The following is a 21,684-nucleotide window of genomic DNA, read 5'->3' as shown; positions in this document are numbered from 1 at the left end:
CAGCCCCAACGTGGCTCACCCCCAGATGCACAGGAGCCTGCTCGGGAGCACACTCTTGGTCCCTCCTTGTGCTGCCAATTTATTAACAGCAGAGAAGCCAATTAAGTGGAGACTATTAAAGAACTTTGACGAGAGAGAGAGAGAGAGAGAGAGAGAGAGAGAGAGAGAGAGAGATTTACAAAGCAGGCCCTAGAGAGCTGGCCACTGCATGTCTTTCTTGCTTCGCTTCTCACCACTCAGTGGGGGTGATAATGCCTCACGGGCATCCATGAGCAGAAGAAACCTCTCCTGCCCTGGCCGGGTAGCTCAGTTGGTTAGTGTGTCATCCTGATATGCCAATCCTGCGGGTTCGATCCCCAGTCAGGGCACATACAAGAATGAACCAATGAACGCATAAATAAGTAGAACAATAAATTGATCTCTCTCTCTCTCTCTCTCTCTCTCTCTCTCTCTCTCTCTCTCTCCCCCCAAATCAATGAAGAAAAAATAAAAAGAAAGAATCCGCTCCTGCTGAGAGTAGGAGCCACTACCTGCCATGTTGGCACAGTTGAGGACCTAACGGGCTCCAGGGGAAGGTGGCATTCAGAATAGGTACAGCCCACACCCATCAGAGCCAGAGCCGCAAGGTCAGCCCTGCCAGAGGCCACATGATCACCTCCCCATTAGAGACCAGCTGCAGGCAGGGGCTCAAGTCACAGCGCAGCGGGAGCTGTGCCTCCTGGCCCCCTGGAGCCCGGGGTGTGGTGGTGGGGGGCTACTTCGGGAGGCATTCCTGTCCTGTTATCAGAGCCCTGCTCTGGACCACACTGCTGGCGTATTTCAGCTGAGGCAATGCAAGGAAGTCACCGAGGAGGTGTTTTGCATTCTGCATTTCTCTCCTGCTGCCCACATCTGCCTCCCCCTCACCACCACAGGAGAGAGGCTGGACTCAGTTTATCAGAGCGGTGGCTTTTGGCCTAGGCCCTGGCCTGAGCCCCACTCCAGGGGTTCTGACTCCTGGGGTCCAGGGGTGGCCCCAGCATCGGGTAGATGAGTCTCTTGCACAGGCAGGGCTGAGAGTCTGGGGAGCTCCTCACCCACCTCCTCACTTCTTCACTGTAACTCATCGTTTTATGTGGGGATGCATCGGCTGGCTGCTGGCCCAGCGCCCAAGGCAGGAGGAAATGACCCTTCAGAGGATCCGGGTCCCCCGTCAGTCGTTATTGCAAATACTCCTTTTCCACTTGTGGCCAAATCTACCGGCCCAAAATTTCCGTCCTTGCAGGAAGACCCACTGCCTGCACACCAGAAGTCCGCCTTGCTGGCTCACTCTGGAGCACTGTTCTGTGTGACCAGAAGTTATTATGCTGCCGACTACCCTGAAGAGGGCAATAGATGCACGTCTTTGGGGGTATATTAGGTTTCAGGGAGCCAGGGAAGGCTTTTGAAAATAAACTTATTCTTGGTGGGGAAAGCTTTAGAGTTACAAAAAGGTTGCCAAGGTAGTACAGCAGGTTCCCATATACTGCCCACCCAGCGTTCATCTTACGCTTCTCTGGTACATTTGTCACAACTAGGGAACCAATTTTTATACATTATTATTAATTAAAGTCCATGCTCGATTCCCATTTCCTCAGTTCTCCCCTAATTGTCCTTTTTTTGCTCTGGGATCTCATCCAGGATCCCACATGACATTGAGTCGGCATGAATTCTTAGGCTCCTCTGGACCGTGACAGTCTTTGACTCTCCTTGTTTGGGATGACCTTGACAGGTTTTTGTTTTTTGAGAGAAAACAACAACAACATCGATTTGTTTTCCCACATATTTATGCATCGTTTATTTGGCTCTTGTATGTGCCCTGACCTGGAATCAAACACACAACCTCGGCGTATCAGGATAACACTCCAACCAACTGAGCTACCCGGCCAGGGCGACCTTGACACTTTTGAGAAGTGCTGGTCAGGTGTTTTGTAGCAAGTCCCTCAATTGGGATTTGTCTGATGTTTTCCTCATGATTAGACTACGGTTGTAGGTTTGGGAGGTAAAATGCCCTTTTCATCCATGGTATCAAGAGTGCATGCTGTGACCATGGCTTATTACTGCTGTTGACCTTGACCACCTGGCTAAGGTCATGTTGATCAGGTTTCTTCACTGTCAAGTGACTCTGTTTTCCCCTGTTTCCATCCCGTTCTCTTTGAAAGCAAGTTGCTCTGGGCAGCCCACACTTTAGGAGTGGGGTGTTATGCTCCACCTCCCCCCCCCCCCCAAATATATTTTTATTGATTTCGGAGAGGAAGAGAGAGGGAGAGAGAGAGAGATAGAAACATCAATAATGAGAGAGAATCATTGATCGGCTGCCTCCTGCACGCTCCCCACTGGGGACCAGCCCACAACCCGGACATGTGCCCTGACCAGGAATTGAACCGTGACTTCCAGGGTCATAGGTCAACTGAGCCACGCCAGCTGGCAATGCTCCATCTTGAAGGTTGGGCATCTATATACATCATCTGGAATTCTTTGGCATGAAGGATTTGTCCCTTCACCCCATTAATCTTATCTCCAACTCCTAATTCATTACCACCTGGGGCAATCTAGCCCTGCAGGGGGGCATTTCTTACAGCAGGTATGAGGGCCTGTCGTGTCGTGTGTGTCCCCCCCCCACCCCACCCCGCCTCAAGTAGCAACTCCACTTCCATCATTCTCCCCTCCCTTGTTTTCCTCTTGTCTGTTTGCATCTCAGTCTCCCGCCCCCTGACTTTAAGAGCCAGGCAGGAGGCTGGGCATTTGGATCCTCTCTGGATCCTGGGAATGGCTCAGAGCTGGGCTGGATTGGAGCAGCTGCTTCCCTCCCCAGGTTTCCCCACTACAAAAACCTCCTGGGGAGCATGTTAAGTGTGTGGTTTCTGAGTTAGAAAGTCTGAGCCTGGAGCTCGGGGAAGGGCATTTTAATACAGTTTTGTTGAGGAACAATTCACCCTTCTAAAGCGCACAGTTCCGTGGTTTTTAGTATATTTACAGAGTGTGCAACCACCACCACTATCTAATTCCAGAACATTTCCACCACCCCATTAGCAGTCACTCCCATTTCTCTCTCCCCCAGCCCTGGCAACCACTAACTTCCTCTCTGTCTCTGCAGGTTTCCCTATTCTAGACAGCTCCTATACATGGAATCATACATGGTTTTGGGGATTGGCTTCTTTCACTTGGCATAATGTTTTCAAGATTCACCCACGTTGTAGCAGGCATCAGTGCATCATACCTGTTTATGGCTAAATAACATTCCACAGCACGTATAGACCGTATTTTGTTTAAACATCCCTCAGTTGATGGACATTTGGGTCATTTCCACCTTTTGGCTGTTGCAAATCATGCTGCTATGAAAGAAAGGTCATCTAACAAGTCTTCCAAGTGACCCTGAGGTACACACAAGTGCGAGGCTCCAGGACACCATTTTGCAGTGTGTGAAGCTGCACACTCTCCTGTTCTCCCAGCATCCCGGTGGGGGCAGCAGCAGCAGCAGCACTGTCACCGTATTACAGATCAGGCCACTGGGACTCGGGTGATGGGGACACTCCTGCTTGCCCTGCGGTGGCCTCTCTGAACCTCGGCTTTCCCACCAGCTCTTTCCCTCTGCTCTTTTACAGGCTGCGAAAAGCCTGCAGGGAAGCCTCGCCAACTCTGGAACACAAATATTTGCCAGCGAAGAAAACATTCTCCCGTCAATCAAAACCCAGACAAGTTGGCACACAGGCTCTGCAGATGTCTGAAGGAGCTTCTATTTCAGGAGGGGCCAGGTGGCCCGGAGCTTCTCCCCGTCCCCAAACGCCCCAGGCTCCTCCTTCACTTCTTACCTCTTTTGCAGAGGAGGGAACAGAGGTCCGAATGTCACTTGTCCATGGTCACACAGCATCCAGAGGCTCCTTCATTTATTTTCTGAGAGTTTGTCTTAATACATGACACACAATGACAGTAATCTCCAAATCTGCACATGACAACTTCCCATGCAGATAAACAACAGACATAGTTTTCTATGCCATGTGAGTGGGCAGAACGTAATATAGTCTTATTTCATCTTCCCAACAACCCTAAATGGGGCAGTTCAGGGGGCTTAGAGAGTAAAGCATGGGGTTATCTGGAGTGGGACAGCTTTCCTGCCAGGATACAGAACCTGGAATACTCCTGTCCCCTATGCTTTTTCTCAGGGCCTAATGAGCAGGATTTCAAATTCAAATCCAGCCACTGCCTGTCCGCACCAGCCCTGCACTGGCTCCCTTACCTCCCTGGAAGTTTTCCTGGCATATTAGAATCCCATCAAAATTCCCCGGGCTCTGGTTAAAATTCAGCTTTCTGGTCCCATCCGACCCCTGAAACACAGTTCTCCAGGAGTGTGCATGTTAACTCAGAAACTTCTAGGGGAGTCTGACACATGGGGAGATTCAGGACCACTGCTATTAAGTTTCACACAAACCCACTGTATAGAGGGCACCTGTTCAACGAACAGATGAGCACATCAATACATATTTGCTGCAGCCTGCAAACTTGCCCCTGCATAAGCTTCACCTGGGTTGCTTGCCAATTTACAGATTCGGAGCCCTTTCCCCGCAGTTTCTGAATTGGAAGATTGCGGATGCGGGGGGATGGAGTGGGGGGAGAGTAGAGAGGAGGGGGTGACAGAATCTACATTTTTAAAGATTTTTAACCAGTGTGGTCAGAAGATTGTGAAATGAAAGGAAACGCCTTCCCTCACTCTCTAGGGGTTGGGCTGTTTCAGATAATGCTGTGACCCCATAAATGCATTTACTCCAGGCCCCAGGAGTAAGGCGGACAGGCGCCCAGGGCAGGTGAAGGAGCTCAGAAGCGCGGTGCTAGATGCTGGTCTGGGCCCGAGAAAGGGCGTGACCGTCCTATGGGAGTGGGCGTGGCCAAGCCTGCGTACGAGGGGGTGGGGCCGGAGCTGGGACACGAGTGGGGCGGGCTGAGCGCTTAGCCTCCTTCAAGCTCGCCAATCCGCGGGCTCGTAGCGGCCGCGCTCCCCGCCTCCCGCCGTCCGCGGAGAGCGCCGAGTTGCTATAGGTTGGCTATGGCTTCTTCCGGTCTGGGGGGCGGGCTCCGCGCGGTGGCGGGAAAGCGGCGCCCGGACACTTAAGGGACGCCGAAGGGTGGCGGCTCGCTCCGTTATGGACGCGGCCGAGGTGGAGTTCCTGGCGGAGAAGGAGCTGGTGACCATTATCCCGAACTTCAGTCTGGACAAGATCTACCTCATCGGGGTAAGGCGGCGCCGGGCATTTGCCTCAGGAACTGGCGTCTGCGGACGACGACTCGCCCTGCTGTGCTCCCGGGTCTCGGGTGGGAAGCCGGGCGGCGGACTCGGTGTGTCCAGCCCCGCGCCGGCCCTCCGAGGACGGGGTTGGGGCGAGGTTCGGAGCCGGGAGACGTGGGCGGGGAGCCCCTGGAGGTAGCCCGCGCCTCGCAGATGTTCGTGGGCTGCCCCCCCCCGCGGCGCCTCGGGGACCGGGCTCAGGTGGGCCGCCAGGTGCGGCCAGCCCCTCCGCGCGAGGGCGGACGCGGGCTGCCTCCCGCGCTGCGTGACCCCCGGGCGTGCGTTTGTGTTTGGACTGCTGTTCGCACGGTGCCTGTTCTGGTAGTTGACACCTGGTGTTAGTTGACATCTGGGGGTCCGGTACTGCCTGTAGCTCTGCCTTGTCTCACCGGGGTTTGCTCTCCTCCGGCAGGGGAACCTGGGGCCCTTTAACCCCGGCTTACCGGTGCAAGTGCCCCTGTGGCTGGCGATTAACCTGAAGCAAAGGCAGAAGTGTCGGTTGCTGCCTCCGGAGTGGATGGATGTGGGTAAGGACGTGGGTGCCCGGGTTCTGCAGTGACGCCATGGCCCACTGGCCAGCTGAAATCAGTGGTTCCACAATCACTCCTTAGAGTCAGCTGACCTCCATTACCAGGGCCCGCCCTGTCGGTTTGGGGTGTGTGTATCACTTTGAGTTCAGATTTTGTGCTTAAAGCTATTTCACCTTGCTTTAAAACTTAGAAGTATGATAAGGCCTTAAAATAAACATTTTAATGTAAGTATGTAAGGACTAGAGGTGGATGCACGAAATTCGTGCAAGAGTAGGCCTTCTTTCCCCCTGCTGCCGCACCGGCTTCCCTCTGGCACCCAGGACTTGGGCTTCGTTAGGAAGGTCTCTAGACAGACATCTAGAAGGATGTCCCGTCTAAATAGCACATTACGCTTTTATTTATTTTATTTTATTTTATTTTTTTAAGATATTTTTAAAATATATTTTATTGATTTTGTACAGAGAGGAAGGGAGAGAGATAGCTAGAAACATCGATGAGAGATAGTCATCGATCAGCTGCCTCTTGCACATCCCCACCGGGGATGTGTCCGAAACCAAGGTATATGCCCTTGACCGGAATCGAACCCGGGTCCCTTCAGTCCCCAAGCCGACGCTCTATCCATTGAGCTAAACCAGTCTTAGCACACTTTTATTATTATATAGACTGACATGTTGAGCGGAGTTGTTATCTTACATTATAGAAAAAAAATGCATGAAAAGAACCCATACAAGGGAATATTATTCAGCCATATAAAAGAATGTGGATGAACCTTGAAAACCTTATGCTCTCCGAAAAGAACACACAAAGACCCTATTTGTAACATTCCATTTATATGAACCACCAGAACAGGCAAATCCACCGAGACAAAATAAACCTAGGGATAGGACTATAAAGGTGATGGAAGGATTGTTGGGGGGGGGGGGGTGGTGTCCTTTTTGGGGCAATGAAAATGTTGCCCAACTCTAAATATACTAAAAATCACTGAATTGTATACTTTAGGTGGGTAAATTGTGTAATATGTTAATTATGCTTGAATAAAATTGTTAGTGAAAAGAGAATAATGCATTGAAGATGCAGGCCAACTTAATCCTTTGTGTCTTTTCCCCATCTCAAAGCTGTGAGTGGCTCATTATCACAAAGCATCTTAATTTTATTGGGGGTGGTGGTGGTAATAGGCATGCATGTAGAATTTGAAAAGCCATGAGTGATTTTGATTGCCCTCTCCCCTTGGGAATCACTTCGGGATACCTGCCTCCCAGAAGCAAGGGCATGTTCAGCCAGGCACTCTCAAATGCAGTGTAAGGAAGATGGGGTGTTTCCACCTTACTCCCTGTCCTAAGGGGTGAATGGCCCTGGGGGTCCTGAAACATAGTGGGAAACTCCAATTCCTTCTGCTTTGAAGGGCTTTTTCAGTCCCAGCAGACCTGGCTCCGGTAGGGCTGCATTCCCTCAAGCTTCTCATTTAAGATCAGCTCTGGCAGCTCTGGCCCATCTAAACCCCAGCCCGAGCTTCTTCCTCCTGGGCCATACTGTGGTGAGAAGTAATGAGACATCAGTCAGTCGACAGTGCCCAAGAATCAACTGCTTTCTGATTCTGCCACCACACTGGTTGTACCTGTTCTTGGACTTCATGCAAATGGTATCATGTAGTATGTCAGTTTTTATCTCTGACTTCTTATCAGTATCATGTTTTTGAGATTCACCGCTGTTGCATGTGCCATTACATTCTTTTATTGTTGAGTGGTGTTCCATTGTGTGAGTATGCCACAGTATGTTCACCCATTCTTACGTTGATGGATCATTGGGTTATTTCCCATTTTTGGCTGTTGTGCATATGGTTGCTATGAATAATCTTGTCCAAGTCTTTTGTGGATATGTTTTTATTTCTCTTGGGCAAATATTACCTAGAGGGGTGGAATTGCAGGGTTATAGGACAGACTGTGCTTAGCTTGGTAAGAAACTGCCAGCCAGTGCTCCATAGTGGTTGAGCCATTATTATAATCCCACCAGAATTGTCCAAGAGTTTCCAGTGTTCCATATCCTGGCCAACATGGGAATTGCAGGGTTTGAACAGAGGTGTTTCATACTCTGATTTGATTTAAAAAAAAGAAAAGAGTGAATATTCTGTGCAAAGAATAAGTGTGTGGGGAGAGAGCAGTAGAGAGTGACCCAGGCAAGAGCTGAGAGTAGCTGGAGCAGCTGATTGAGGTGGGCAGAGGTGGTTGGAGTTTAGGCATAGTTTGAAGGAAGAATCAGCAGGATTGCTGAAGGACTGGCCGAGGGGTATGAGAAAGAAGAGTTAAAGATCAGCACCAGGGTTGTTTGCTTGAGTGTTGTATCATAAATCAGCGAGTGAGATACAAGATGCCTTAATGAGCCAATTAATTAGAAGTCGTTTCTTCCAAATCTCTGAGCAAAGTCACACAGGAAGTTTCCTGTATTTATACCTTTTGAGCTTTGCAGATTTTACCAAGAGCTCTGTGAGTTATTGTTACAGTTTGTAATCTTGGGTACATAAAGAACAAACATTTGCCATAAGAATATGGGAATTATTATCAATATTAGTCCATTACGTTAGATGGCTAGCTTGCAAGGTCAGTTTTTTTCTATTATTCAAACTCTAACAGTTATTTTATAGAATAAGAGACTGTCTAAAAATGACAGAGTTTAAAGAACAAGGGACTATCTAACAATAGCAGAGAACTTCAAACAGCAGTTTTTATACAAGATGGAGGTTACTATGCTTCATTAACTCTGGAAGGAAATGGAGTTGTTGTTTTCTTAGATGGGGAAGACTGTAGGACAGTGTGTGGGCAAGAGTGGATGCCAGGAGTGGAGTTTGAACATCTCACACTGGAGGAGCCTGATAGAAATCCATGTGGAAATAACATTAGCAGTGGGGTATTTGAGTCAGGAATTTAGGGGAGGGACTGATCTGGGAATGTAAATTTGTCAGTATGAGCACATAGGTGGTATTTAAATGAGTCAGGAAGAAGTCATATGAGACATGAATTTAGTTGAGCCTTGCACCACAGTGTTGAGAGGTCAGGAAGGCAAGAAAGAATTGATGAGATGAGAACTCTGGTGTTCCAGAAGCTAAATTAATAGACTCCAAGGAAGAGGATTGATCCTCATCAGATGTGGAGACTGAGACATAGCCCTTGGGTGTGGCCTAGTGGAGGATGTGGGCCTTGGTGAACTATGTTGGTGGAGGGGTAGGATAGACACCCATCTGAGTGGAGGAGGAGGGGAAGTTAATGCCAATGTCAGACAACTCAAAGTTTTGTGTAAAGGGCATGGTAAATGGATTAGTAGCTGGGGAAGATTTGGTCTCAGGGGAGGGTTTTCTTTTTCTTAAGAAAAACACTTTTAAAAAAAAATTTATTTCATAGAGGAAGTGAGAGGGAAAGAAACACTGATGAGCTGTCTCCTGCATGGCCCCTACTACGGGTCGATTCCACAGCCCTGGCATGTGCCCTGATTGGAAATCAAACCTGTGACTTCTTGGTGGATGGGATGACACTCAACCAACTGAGTCACACTGGTCAGGGCAGGTTTTCTTTTTAAGATGGGAGATGTTGGATGTGAGGGCGATCTGGCTGCGACATCTGTCACCCCATTGATCGCCAGGGTTGATTCGGCTGATCTGGCTGGCTAGGCGGGTGTCCCCCTCCTCTCTCACCGATCCATGTGCGTCCCTCCCGAAGCTGCGTGCTCGGTCGAAGAGGACGACTTTCCCCCAAGAGGAGAGGACCGGTCTTCGGTCAAGGGTATACGAGTAGCTGCGCTCCCCTCCAAATAAGCTCTCAAGGTCCATTTGTAGAACGTAGAGTAGTCAAAAAAAAGAAAAGAAAAAAAAAAAAAAAAGATGGGAGATGTTGCAGCATGTTTGATGGATTGGTCACATAGTGAGGGGAAACCGTGATCATTCAAGATTGAGAGACTGAAGCTGGAGTGTTGTTCTGTGCAGGTGAGAGAGGAGGTCCAGTGCTTACCTGGAAGGCTGGTCCTTGTGTATGGGGACAGACACAGGGAAGTTAGGAAGATGTGGTGGTAGGAGCATGCGGGCACTCAGCAAGGCAGTGGCTGAGAGCTGGGGCAGTGAGACGAGGAGAGAAGGCATGAAAAGGCTGGGCATGATCAGAAGTGAGAGGGTAAATGGATCAGGGAAGTTTCATAGGATTGCAAGAATGCCAAGGGGCCCCTTGGAGATGTCCTTTAAAGTGAGACTCCACAGCAGAGTCGTGTCTGTGTGTATCCTGTAGGCACAGTGGGCAGTTCAGATTTAGGACTGGAGGTTTTCTCAGGCTATTAACACATTGCAGACCAGTAGTTTTATTGCGGGCTTTACCCAGTGGCCAGATAAGTTTCTACTGAATGAGTACAAAACAATGTTTTATGTAAATGTTAAAGGCACGCTTTAAAATTAAATACCCATTGCATTTTGAAGTTATTTATTACATGTTCTTACAAGCTAATATCTTTTTAATATTGTGATTGGCCACAAGCCTTAGAACAGAAAACACAAGAATTCTTGTTATCTGTCCGCAATGTGTTAAATCAGAGAGAGAAACATCAACGATGAGAGACAATCATTGATTGGCCATCTCCTGCAGGCCCTCCACTGGGGACTCAGTCCGAAATCCCGGCATGTTCCCTGACTGGTAATTGAAGCATGACTCTTGGTTCATAGGTTGATGCTCAACCACCAAGCTACACTGGCAGGGTTCAAAAACTGTTTTTAATGTATTTGTCAGATGAACAAATAGGTAATATAGACAGTTGGTAAATTTGAAAGGTTTAAAAAATATTTTAGTTATGGTGATGCTAAAATGTATTCATTTCTAAATTTCAGAAAAGTTGGAGAAGATTAGGGATAATGAACGAATGGAACAAACTTTTACCCCTATGCCTAGCCCTTACTATATGGAACTGACCAAGCTCCTGTTAAATCAGTAAGTAATCTCACTGAGAGCACACGTGTAAGATTGAATTTATGGTTCTTATTCCTTAATCCCTGCCCTTTTCTTGTTTCACTCTCATTACCAAGGTAAGTGGTATTCCTGGACACCTGGTTCCTCAGGTCAGTAATCTGGGAGTCCACTCACAGTACCTGGAGAGCTCACTTCCTCATTTTTCCTTTTCTCCACCCTCCCTCTTCTAGCAAATCCCTTGGTTCTTTTCATTTTATCTCTTAACTACAGGCCTGATACACAAATTCGTGCACTAGTGGGGTCCCTTGGCCTAGCTTGTGGGAATCAGGTTGAAACTGGCTCTTTGACATCCCCCGAGGCGTCCTGGATTGTGAGAGGGCGCAGGCCAGGCCGAGGTATCCCACTGGTGCATGATTGGGGCTGGGGAGGGCTCCAGAGCGTTTCTGGCCCATTTTGCTCAATCCTGATTGGCTGGACTCCAGCAGCAAGCTAACCTACTGGTTGGAGTGTCTGTCCCCTGGTGGTCAGTGTGCATCATAGCGACTGGTTGGACGGTCATATGGACACTAGGCATAATAGGCTTTAATTATATAGGATTATCACTTGACATTTGAACCCAGTATGAGCCTCTATAATCATTTCCAGCAGTAGACTTTATCTATACTAATAAAAGAGAAAGATGCTAATTGGCCATACCGTTTTGGCACCCACCAGCCAATCAGGAGTGAGTATGCAAAGATGGCGACAACACAGGTGTTCTGCACTGCCCCAGCCGTTTCAGGCCTCTGGATAGCATAGGAAGCCAGAAAGGTGGCTCTGGCTGGAGCGAAGGCGGTGCCAGCAGCCAGGGGAAGGAAGACCCATTCTTGCATAAATCTTCATGCATCGGGCTTCTAGTATTAACTGTAAATATGTTTTATTACTAGAGCTTTACCCCTTTTTATTCTTTGGTTATGTGCATTTGAGTTCTTACATGTCTGTCACATGAATGACCAGAAGACTCACATTTGCCTCTGATCCTGAACTATAAGAAAAGCCCACTAGTGGCAGAAATGTGCTGTAGTAAATTGTTTCCCTACATCCAATTCTGGTTCCACATCAGCTTCTAATTCACTCTCCACATTGCAGCCAGAATGGCCCTTTAACACGTTAAGTGCCCAGCTTGTTTTGTCTTCTGGACAGAAAGTATAGTGTTCATCACTGGTGACTGGGTGCTTAACGTGTTAAAGGTGAAGTTGCCATATGATTCCCCTACTCCTTGGAGCCTTTCCAGGATTTATTCTAAAGTCCTAATCATGGTATTCAGAGCACTGCATAGGCTGGTTTTCTTCCTTCTCTCTCTCTCATAACTCTCTTACAGTTCTCCCCTCTGACTTGAAGTTCCAGCTCACTTTGACTTCTTTTACTTCTTTATACATACCAAGGTCTTTACTTCAGGGCTTTGCATATACTGTGCCCTCCGCCAGTAAATCCATCTATTCCCTGTTCCCTCCTTTGGTTTAGCCTAACAGATACTCCCTTCCTGTCCTACCTGTCATCTTGGCATCTCTGTACACCTCCACAGCATTTGTCAGTTAAAAATTTTCTAATCCCTTGTCTGGCTATGCTCTTCACCCCACTCCCAGTTCTAATGAGCAGGGATTGTGTCATCTGTGTACTACCCTGTTTCCCCGAAAATAAGACAGTGTCTTATATTAATTTTTTTCTCCCAAAGTTGCGCTAGGTCTTATTTTCAGGGGATGTCTTATCTTTCCATGCGCTAGGTCTTATTTTCGGGGGATGTCTTATTTTCGGGGAAACACTGTAGCATGTTGAATGAATGAATGAATGAATGAATGAAAGAAATCAGTGGAGGAGGCAGGGAGTGTGGATCATTTTGCTTAGGACATACTTAGAATGTAATTTTCAATGTCCAGCTTTTGATGCCTTATAATTGATGGATTCAAGAGTAGAACTAGAACAAAATTTGGGGAGCTGCTGACCAAAGGCCAGGGGCTCACTAAATGGCATTTTTGGATGCAAATGAAAATTCAAGGTACAGAACACAGACTTGCTCCTTCAGTTCATATGAGACTGCAGTTCAGAGCTTACTAAGCATTCTACTAGATAGCGATAATAAGCTTGAGTTCTTAGTTTAGTGGGGGCAGGGGAGATGTGACCCTGTTACCCAGTGGTTATATTGCAGTGTGATAAATGCTGTTCAGAGTATGTTGGGATGCAATCCTAATGCCTGGTGGTATCAGAGAAGGGAACTCAGTCTGGAAAGATGAGGGAACGTCTGGGGGAGAAGGCGGAGGTGTGAAAGGACATGGCGTGTTTGGGAAACAGAGCTGTTGGGACACATGTAGACTGTAGCGGGTGGGAGAGCTGAGGCTTTTCTTCTGGTGGAGGGTCCCGGGAGGGTGTTCAGGAAGGAGTGTGCCACCTGTGGATCTGCTGTGGGGAGAGTGACTCGGAGTGGAGAATCTGGAAGCAGAGGCGAGGGGCCTGTTCATCTTTCATTTTTGGAGTTCAGCATATTATGTGTGCAGCTCATATTGAAACTCTTGTCTTAGAATTATTTAGAATTCATTTGGCTAAGGGACTTAATTGTACCTTTGTTCTGCATTTCAGTTAACAAGGAGCTGGGTACATTGTTCTTTACTGCTGTTCAGAGCAAAGGATCCAGATGTTTGAGCTTTAAGTAAAATCCACTACATAAACTTTATACCACTGATTATCCATCTACTAATCTTGAGCTAATTTTAGCATGTGAAGAGGTCATTTCCAGCTTATCCTTGAATGCCTGGTGATGATGATGTGAGCTTCTGCTTTTATCTTCTAGTTTGTCTTTTCCTTCAAATATTAGTTGAAAAAAATCTCACACAGGAAGACTGACCATCTCTCGCTGCCTCCAAGTCACACTTTTACACAGAATTCATTATATAAAATGAGCTCAGGTTATGCTAATTTGCAATTTCTTCAGTGATTTTTGTAAATATATTTTTCTTTTCTCTGTAGGCCAATGTCTACCCTTCAGGGCTTTTGTGAGGATAGAAATACTGTGTAGTGCTGAGCACATTGTATGGCATAGAGCTGTTGTCTTCTTTCCCTGGTGGGTTGTAAGCCCTTGGATAACCGATGAGGTCTGAGCAATAGAAGTCATGACCTCTGAGCCAGCCTTGAAACAAATTCATTCTAGATGGAAATTCTGTAGCACTCAATTATCCTGAGACACAAGATGTCCAATGTAGAGCTTATTCTCTTATTTATTAATTATTTTACGGAACAGAAGTCCTTGTGCCACTGCCTGCCAGGGACAGGTTACATGAGTATAACTGTGGATCATGGCTGAATTTTCTTGGCACCACGCTTAACTGCTAGAAATCCTTATATTTTAAAATTGAAAACAAAGCAAAACAAAATCCAAGTCTAGGACAGCGCGTGTATTTTACCTGAATCCAAGCAACCTTTTTTTTTTTAAAGCCACTTCTGGCTGGATATTGCTTTAGTTTACTGAGCGCTTCCTTATGCCATTTATTTGCTTTCTTTAGTGCTTCAGACAACATTCCAAAAGCAGATGAGATCCGCACCCTGATCAAGGATGTGTGGGACACTCGCATAGCCAAACTCCGGGTGTCTGCCGATAGCTTTGTGAGGCAGCAGGAGGCACATGCAAAGGTAGGTGTACTGCTGGGGGACTCCCACAGCATTCTGCCTGCTTAGGCTATCACAAGCGGGAATCACTGGCTGGCTTTTAAAAATTATTGATTTCTTGTTTTTGTTCAGTAGATTTTTTTACCTTTTTCTCAAAATCAGAAACTTCTCAAACCAACCCTGTGTTTTCTCTTGTGTTTTAGTTGGATAATTTGACCTTGATGGAGATCAACACCAGTGGGGCATTCCTCACACAAGCTCTCAATCACATGTACAAACTCCGCACAAACCTGCAACCTTCTGAAAGTGCCCAGTCTCAGGACTTCTAGAGAATGACTTTTGATTTGTAAAGGCCTTGTGTCTGCTGGCATGAGGCTCCCCGATAATGTGTGAGTGCTCAGGACATGATAGAGGTACATAGTGCTGGGTTCAAGAACCATTTGAACGTTAGAAAAATGTGCAGTGAAGCAAGGAATGGATTCATAACATCATTGGAAAGCAACAGGTTGTGCTTGGTTCTTCAGATATTCCCAACTGTGAAGGACTCAAGTAAAAGTGACAAGAAAAGGCAAGTCCTGTCATATGAAAGCAGTCCTCTAAACCAGCAATCTTCTAAACCAGCGGTTGCCTTTTCCTTTATGGAGGAAAGAAAAAGCTTCAGCAAACAAGCCATTCTCCCTAGCAGGGTCTCAGGTCTCCTATTACGTGTAGGTGAGTGTACAGCGATGTTACATGTTGCTTTGAAAAGACAGACATACAAATGGTGATGTGCCCCTAGGACTTTTTTATTTTTTTTGACTAGAGGCCTGGTGCACAAAGTTCGTGCACGGGGGGTGAGGAGGGGGGCGGTGTTGTCCCTCAGCCCAGCCTGCATCCTCTTCAATCTGGGACTCCTTGAGAGATGTCCGACTGCCAGGACTCTCACAATCCATGAATGCTGGCTTCCAAATACTTGCCTGCCTGCCTGATTGCCCCTAACCACTTCTGCCTGCCAGCCTGATCATCCTTTAACCACTCCTCTGCCAGCCTGATCATCCCTTAACCACTCCTCTGCCAGCCTGAGAGGCCTAACTGCTCCCCTGCCGGCCCTTTTGCCCCTAACTGCCCTCCTCTGAAGGTCTGGTTGCCTCTAACTGCCCTCCCCTGCAGGCCTGGTCACCCCTAACTTCCCTCCCCTACTGGCCCAGTCACTCCTAACTGCCCTCCCCTGCTGGCCCAGTCACTCCTAACTGCCCTCCCCTGCTGGCCCAGTCACTCCTAACTGCTCTCCCTTGCCAGCCTGGTCGCCCCCAACTGCCCTCCCTTACCTGCCTGGTCACCCCTGCCTTCCCCTGCTGGCCTGGTCACCCCTAACTGCCCTCCCCTGCTGGCCATCTTGTGGTGGCCATTTTATGTCCACATGGGGATGGCAATCTTTGACCACATGGGGGCAGCCATCTTGTGTAGAGTGATGGTCAATTTGTATGTTAGGCTTTTATTTTATAGGATATGGCTCTTTTTGGCTGAATTTAGAATCTAGAGATTGCTCACAGAGAGAAGGATGGCAGATGGTGGCTTGTGATGCCAACTGGGGTTGATCATCTCAGCCAGGGGTCGGGAACCTTTTTTCTGCCAAGGGCCGTTTGGATATTTTATAACATCATTTGCAGGCCATACAAAATGATCAACTTAAAAATTAGCCTGCTGTATTTGGTCAAACATTTAACACCTCTAATGCCTTGGTAGGGCCAGACCAAATGATTTAGAGTGCCATATAAGGCCCACAAGCCATATATTCCCCACCCCTGGTAAATCCTGATGCAGAATAAAGATGGAATCAACCCAATCTGTTGGGTTTATTTTTTCCTGCTTAAGCCATGTGGCTAAAATGATCTGATAGACCAAACCTAGGTGTGTAGCGGGCTGTAAGTTTCAAACACTCTGGTTGTCTCTAGTTATCTTTGCTACTTCTGGTTACAGTTTAAAGGGTTGCTTTTAAAACTACATGTTATTGAGTACATGAGTGAAGCACAGTGCTAAAAGTTGGACCTATAACTGCTCTTGATGGGTTTTAGGGTAAGATGGTCATAGGTAGCAGTGGCTCAATGAAGGGTAAATTCTAAGAAAAAAAAAAAAATTCAAATAGTGTTTTGGAATTGCTAAATTCCCCATAGAAATTTTATTGCCTTGAAAGGGGAAAAGATTGTCTAGAGCAGCAATTTTCAACCTTTATCATTTCATGCCACACATAAACTAATTACTAAAATTCTACAGCACACCAAAAAATATTTTTTGCCAATCTGGCCAAAAATGGGTGTAATTTTGATTCATTCACACTGTTGACAGCTATTGGGTTGGCTACTGCCACTTTTTATTTGACTATCTAAGGGAAAAGAGGTCCGTGCCCCTGACTATATAGTCAGGTAACCCATATTTAAAAAATGCTTGTGGCACACTGGTTAAAAATTGCTGGTCTAGAATCGTACAATGAGTGGCAGTTTCTGTAACCAGGTTTTCTACTGTCGCATGCTATCTCAAGGGAGTTTTGAGGCCTGTATGTGATCAACTGAGCCTGGAAGAGACCTGTTGATATCTGCTCTTGTGTTTAAAAGTAAAGTCCAAACTTCCATTTCTGCATTCCAAATTGCTATCCATTTAGATGTCCCTCCAACAAGCAGCTGATGGTTGTTTGAACACCGAAGGGCCAGGCACAGAGGGATTAGGATACAGAAGACTTGTTTTTATCAGTTAAGGTGACTGCTTAGAACAGTGGTCGCCAACCCGTGGTCCAAGAGGTTCTGAAGGTTGGCAACTGCTGGTTTAGAGGACTGCTTTCACATGACAGGACTTGCCCTTTCTTGTCACTTTTACTTCAGATTTTAATCCGGGGAATCTTCTTGAATGAAATCACTTTATTGTGAAGGGTGAGGGGTCCTGTGTATCTCAGATCAGCCCCTTAATCCCTTTCTCCTAAAACCTGACTGAGGTACATTGGATCTGTCTTCACATTTTACCTGTAAAGCTATATAGTTGTTGAGCATTAAAAAAATAAATTGGTCTTTTTTGTTTTTTTACTATAACATAAAAAAGATTTTTCTCTTAGCATGATTTAGGAAGATTTTATTTTTTTGGATGTTGTCAGAAATTACAGCAATATATTCATAAATACCTAATTACTACATTCAACAAATAATATTACAATACAATTAATTCAAACAAGTACACTTAGAACAGGTTTAATTTCACAGCATCTAAACTGCCCCCAGAGTGACCGAGGCACTGTTCCTCCTCCCTCCCATGTACTGGATTACTGTTCTAGCAATTAAACACAGGGTACATACAAAGTAACACAACCGATTAGCATGGTCTTCCTCAGGTCTAGGCAGAGTTAAGGAGTTTAAGTTAAGTGCTGGATCAAAAGTTGGGGACAGGCTACTGCAAGTAGTAAGAAAGTCAATAGCTTGGTTACTTGAAAGAGTATAGGGATTGCTGCTAAATGGCTAATATACACTTATTTAAGAGTAACAGAATAGGCTTGTGCTGATCATCTCCATCTTGTGGTGGATCCTTGAATTTTCTACACTTTAAAAAACACATGGCTCAGAGGGAAAGGGAGTATCTTGATGTAATTTTTGAGATTAGGCAGCATTTAGGAAACACCGTTCCATGTACAAACTTAAGATTTCTTATAATTCTTCACTGCTGAAGTGTGGGCTCCTTTGAATATTCTTTGAGTTTCTTTAAGGGTATTTATTATCTAATAGAATATTAATGCCAATTTAGTGTTTTTTTTATTTCCTTTAGAATATATAGACTGAACTGTTGAAAACCCTACCTTGGCCATTTATCTTAGATAATGGGTTATATCATGAAATGTTTTCACTGTCAGTTTGGCTCTGATGATATGAAACGGAGAATCAATTCATTTTCAAATGATCAGGTGTATAGCTCCAGGTTTTGAGGAACGCTCTGGTTTGTCTCTAAATATTTGATTAAATGCGAAGCTGGGGTTTCGGCTTTGGAAGGTGTCTCTCACAAGTTTAACAACTCAGCCGCCTCCTGCCGGTGCTGTAGGAAGCACATGAGGCTGTGGAGGACTGACACAGGTTGCCAAATCAATTATAGAGCAAATTTGGTGTTCTTCTGAGCTTTGTCTTTTAAACTCAGTGTGAAATAGCTGAACAAAATCTCCAGAGAGCACTTATTTGTCCATTTTTAAGCCCAAATTGAAAAGAAAATTAGACGAGATGAAAATGTTTTAAGATTTTAGAACTAATTATTGGATGGAAAAAATTATTATTGGGTACTGTGTCTTAGTGGTACATTTGTTTTCAAAAGACATTTTACCTTTTTGTTAGTTTATTATGCTGCCTTTTCTGGTGTATATTTATATTGTCTGATTGTCATTTTACTTCTTAAACCCAAGAATATTCAGAGATCTCCAGAGACGTGTGGTGGAGTGACAGAGAAGCTCAAGTGCAGGGTGATAGTGGCGTTTCCAATGGGAAGGAGGAAAAGCAGTTATTACTAGCTCAGGGACGTCCTCCCTGACAGCTAAACAAACCCCACCAGGGGAGTGCCCCTGGGCTGGAGGAGGAATGGGGCTCTGCTTTTCTTTCCCATCAAGTTATTAGATCTACATTTTTTCTTTTTCTAAGCCAAGGCCATTACCAAAGCTGATCAGCAAAAGTACTAGTACTCAGACATTCTGTGATGGCAAAGGAGGACTGGGAGTGAAGTGCTAAGATGTAGCTCTTAAGCTTTCAGACCAGAAGCAGCAAGCAGATTTTAAAGAGAGAAATTCAGTGACATTTTGCCCTGATTGTTGGCAATAGAGTTCCCTCTAAACACCTGTCCCCACCTGTGGGACATGTTGATCTCTCAATGTCTTTGCAGGGGAGGCCCACAGAACAGCCCTTAGATCTCGTCACATCGTTTCTGTGGAGAGGAAGGCGCTTGTTGACTGCTGATAATACTGGCGGCACTTTTTGTCTGAGTTTGCTAATAACTGGAAGATTCTTGGCAGACATACAAAGCAAACTGTGTGGGAACAGATAAAGCGACACAATGCCATCTGCCAGCAAGCTGTTCTGCACAGCTAAGGTCTGGGGCTGAGGGTGCGGCCACGGTTCACAGTGAGTAGCCTTCATGAAGGTCAGCCAGCCCTTCCCCTGGGTCAAGGGGAGGCGTGCTCATGCTCAGACCTCCTCCCATCCCCTCTCCCCTGGCAGACCAGCCACTGGCTGCTTTGGCCTCTGGTTCAAGCCCATTCAGGCAAGAGATACTTGCTTGATCTAGATTAAACCCTGCCTGAATGAGCAGTTAACTGGGACAGGAGGAAAAATTTCCCCGTTGCTTTATATTGATCTGATTATGTCAGTTTCTTGCTGCTCCTGTGCTTGTCACAGTCAGTTCAAAAGGAGAAGTTCAGCTCTGACATTGTTTATCCTACTTTTAGGCTTTTACAAAGCTCTGCATCTAAATAAAGCTCTAGAGTTTCTACTTTGCACCTGTTCTCAGACTGCTGTAAGACACCTTCGAATTCTAGCACAGAAACTGCTCACTTCCTGAAAGGTTCTTTTACAAAAAGCCCCATGCCTGTAGGTGCATGCATAGGTGCACACCCAGTATCTGTCTTGTTCACCATAGACTCGCCCCTCCTCACTGATAGCAACTAGGTGTAACTGCTATTTGCTGTCCAGAGCAGGGGGGAGGGGGTAGAGGAGGAGGTAAGAAGTAACGCATGGCTTTCTACGTCATTTTCTGGTGCAACTCAAAAATGAAGTGATCGCATAGGCGCCAGTGGTAAGCACTTTTAACTTTTCTTCTTCTTTAATTTTTAAAAACACTTCAATATTTAATGTCCTGACCAGCAGCAGTACAAACACTAAAAGCAAGTTTTTTTTGTATTTTTTTTTTTTTTTTTGCCCAGAAAAACAAAAAACAAAACAAAACACAAAACCCCAAAACAGGAAAACAAACAGAAATCCCCCAAAACCACATATTAAAAATGGCAGGCCTTTTATAACAATAATTAAAGTAATAAAAACATACAAAACTTTGTTTTTTTAATATATATACACAGTACAAGGCTGAAGCACCTTTGACTTTTCTCTCAAAATTTGTTTGTATGAAAACACCCCCACTGCAGCAACAATTTAGTGGGTGTGAATATATGTATACATAGAGCTCTGTACACTCCCCCCCTCCCCATGGAGTAATAAAAAAGGTACCTTCAGTTTTGTCGATTTTGCGTTATCTTTAGGTAAGAGCTTTTCCAGGGAAAAGCCTGCTTTTGGTGAGGCTTTTAGTACTGTTGCTTTGAAGAAAATTTTGCAGAAAAGTAACCAAAACAAGTAAGCCCTTCACTTAAAATGCACCCCACCTTCATTCAGCTGAAGCAGGTCTCAGTCCTGGAGAGGAATGAGACCGACCCGATGCTGCAGCAAAAGCAAGCTTGGGTCACCAGGCCTAGTAATATGGCAACACAAGAAGTAGAACTCAAGCGGTTTGATCCAATCTTATGCACCCAGGGGCTATAAATGACAGAAGTTTTAGTGTTGGTAATGGAGCCTTCATTTTCAGATTTTAAGACGGTGACATGGGGAAAGAATAAAACTGCCTTTTAAAAAAATATATGGGCGACGTCCTACATTGGTTGCTCGCTGAATTACAAAGGTGATTCAGTTGCATTAAAGTCAAGGTGAGTTCGTTCTTTTTCTGGAGTCTGGAATCCTTTGCTTCATGCATGGCACATTCTTTATTATTATTTTTTTTAAGCTTCAAACCTCCCAGTGAAAAATATTAAATATTCAAGGTAATAAAATAGATAATATTTCTATACTATAGGTTCAGCCTAGTGCAAGGGAAACCGTCACCTAGGATATCCCTTAAAATAACCCCTAGGCCAATGCAATGCAGGCAACGCAAGGCACTTCCGGAAGTGATCCAGTTCTGCCTGGATTCGCTCCCTTTCTGAGACAATCTTCTGTTTCTGGCTCCTCAATTCCTACAGAGAGAGAGAGATTCACATTAAACAATTCTTTCACGAAACGGTATGTGATGTAGAAACGTGCTGGAGGCCACTTTGAAAACTTCCTCCTCCCAGTTCAGTGTTCTGACAGCGCCTCTGGGGCAGGCTGAACTGGTTCTTCCAAAGTCTTGGGCTCTCACAATTCCTGTTCTCATGAAACCAGTGTCCACTGTTGTCTCAGCTTTGACTCTGAGCTTTAAAAATTAAAACCTTTACTGCTTAGGAGTGGCCAAGATGTGCAGACCTGATCTAAGCCCCACATCCCCACTGGGA

The 21,684-nt window shown here is 45.9% G+C and overlaps 2 protein-coding genes across 13 annotated transcripts in view; one reads left to right on the top strand and one right to left on the bottom strand.

Moving 5' to 3' along the window:
- Positions 1 to 5,087: 5,087 nt before the first annotated feature.
- On the top strand, positions 5,088 to 20,365 carry GINS2 (GINS complex subunit 2). The gene is made up of 5 exons (XM_084905613.1): positions 5,088 to 5,246; positions 5,712 to 5,826; positions 10,685 to 10,784; positions 14,297 to 14,423; positions 14,603 to 20,365. Exons 1-5 carry the CDS (start codon positions 5,157 to 5,159, stop codon positions 14,726 to 14,728), a joined length of 558 nt encoding a protein of 185 aa, XP_084761739.1. The 5' UTR covers positions 5,088 to 5,156; the 3' UTR covers positions 14,729 to 20,365.
- GSE1 (Gse1 coiled-coil protein) overlaps positions 17,960 to 21,684 on the bottom strand; it is a 408,579-nt gene continuing 404,854 nt past the window's right edge. For all 12 annotated transcript variants that reach the window (XM_084905540.1, XM_084905545.1, XM_084905544.1 and 9 more), the window contains one exon: positions 17,960 to 21,387. In XM_084905540.1, the coding sequence (XP_084761666.1) occupies positions 21,253 to 21,387 (135 nt within the window). In that variant the 3' untranslated portion in view covers positions 17,960 to 21,252. The remainder of the gene's footprint in view (positions 21,388 to 21,684) is intronic.

The sequence above is a fragment of the Pipistrellus hanaki genome (assembly GCF_964339955.1).
Source record: "Pipistrellus hanaki genome assembly, chromosome: 15".
Taxonomy (NCBI): domain Eukaryota; kingdom Metazoa; phylum Chordata; class Mammalia; order Chiroptera; family Vespertilionidae; genus Pipistrellus; species Pipistrellus hanaki.
The sequence above is the reverse complement of the archived record's forward strand: the minus strand, read 5'-3'. Positions and strand labels throughout refer to the sequence as shown.

Coding starts and splice junctions, on each gene's coding strand:
- GINS2 (XM_084905613.1), top strand. CDS start 5,157: ATGGACGCGGCCGAGGTGGAGTTCCTGGCGGAGAAGGAGCTGGTGACC. Junction 5,827..10,684: donor TCCGGAGTGGATGGATGTGG/GTAAGGACGTGG, acceptor TCTAAATTTCAG/AAAAGTTGGAGAAGATTAGG. Junction 10,785..14,296: donor ACCAAGCTCCTGTTAAATCA/GTAAGTAATCTC, acceptor TGCTTTCTTTAG/TGCTTCAGACAACATTCCAA.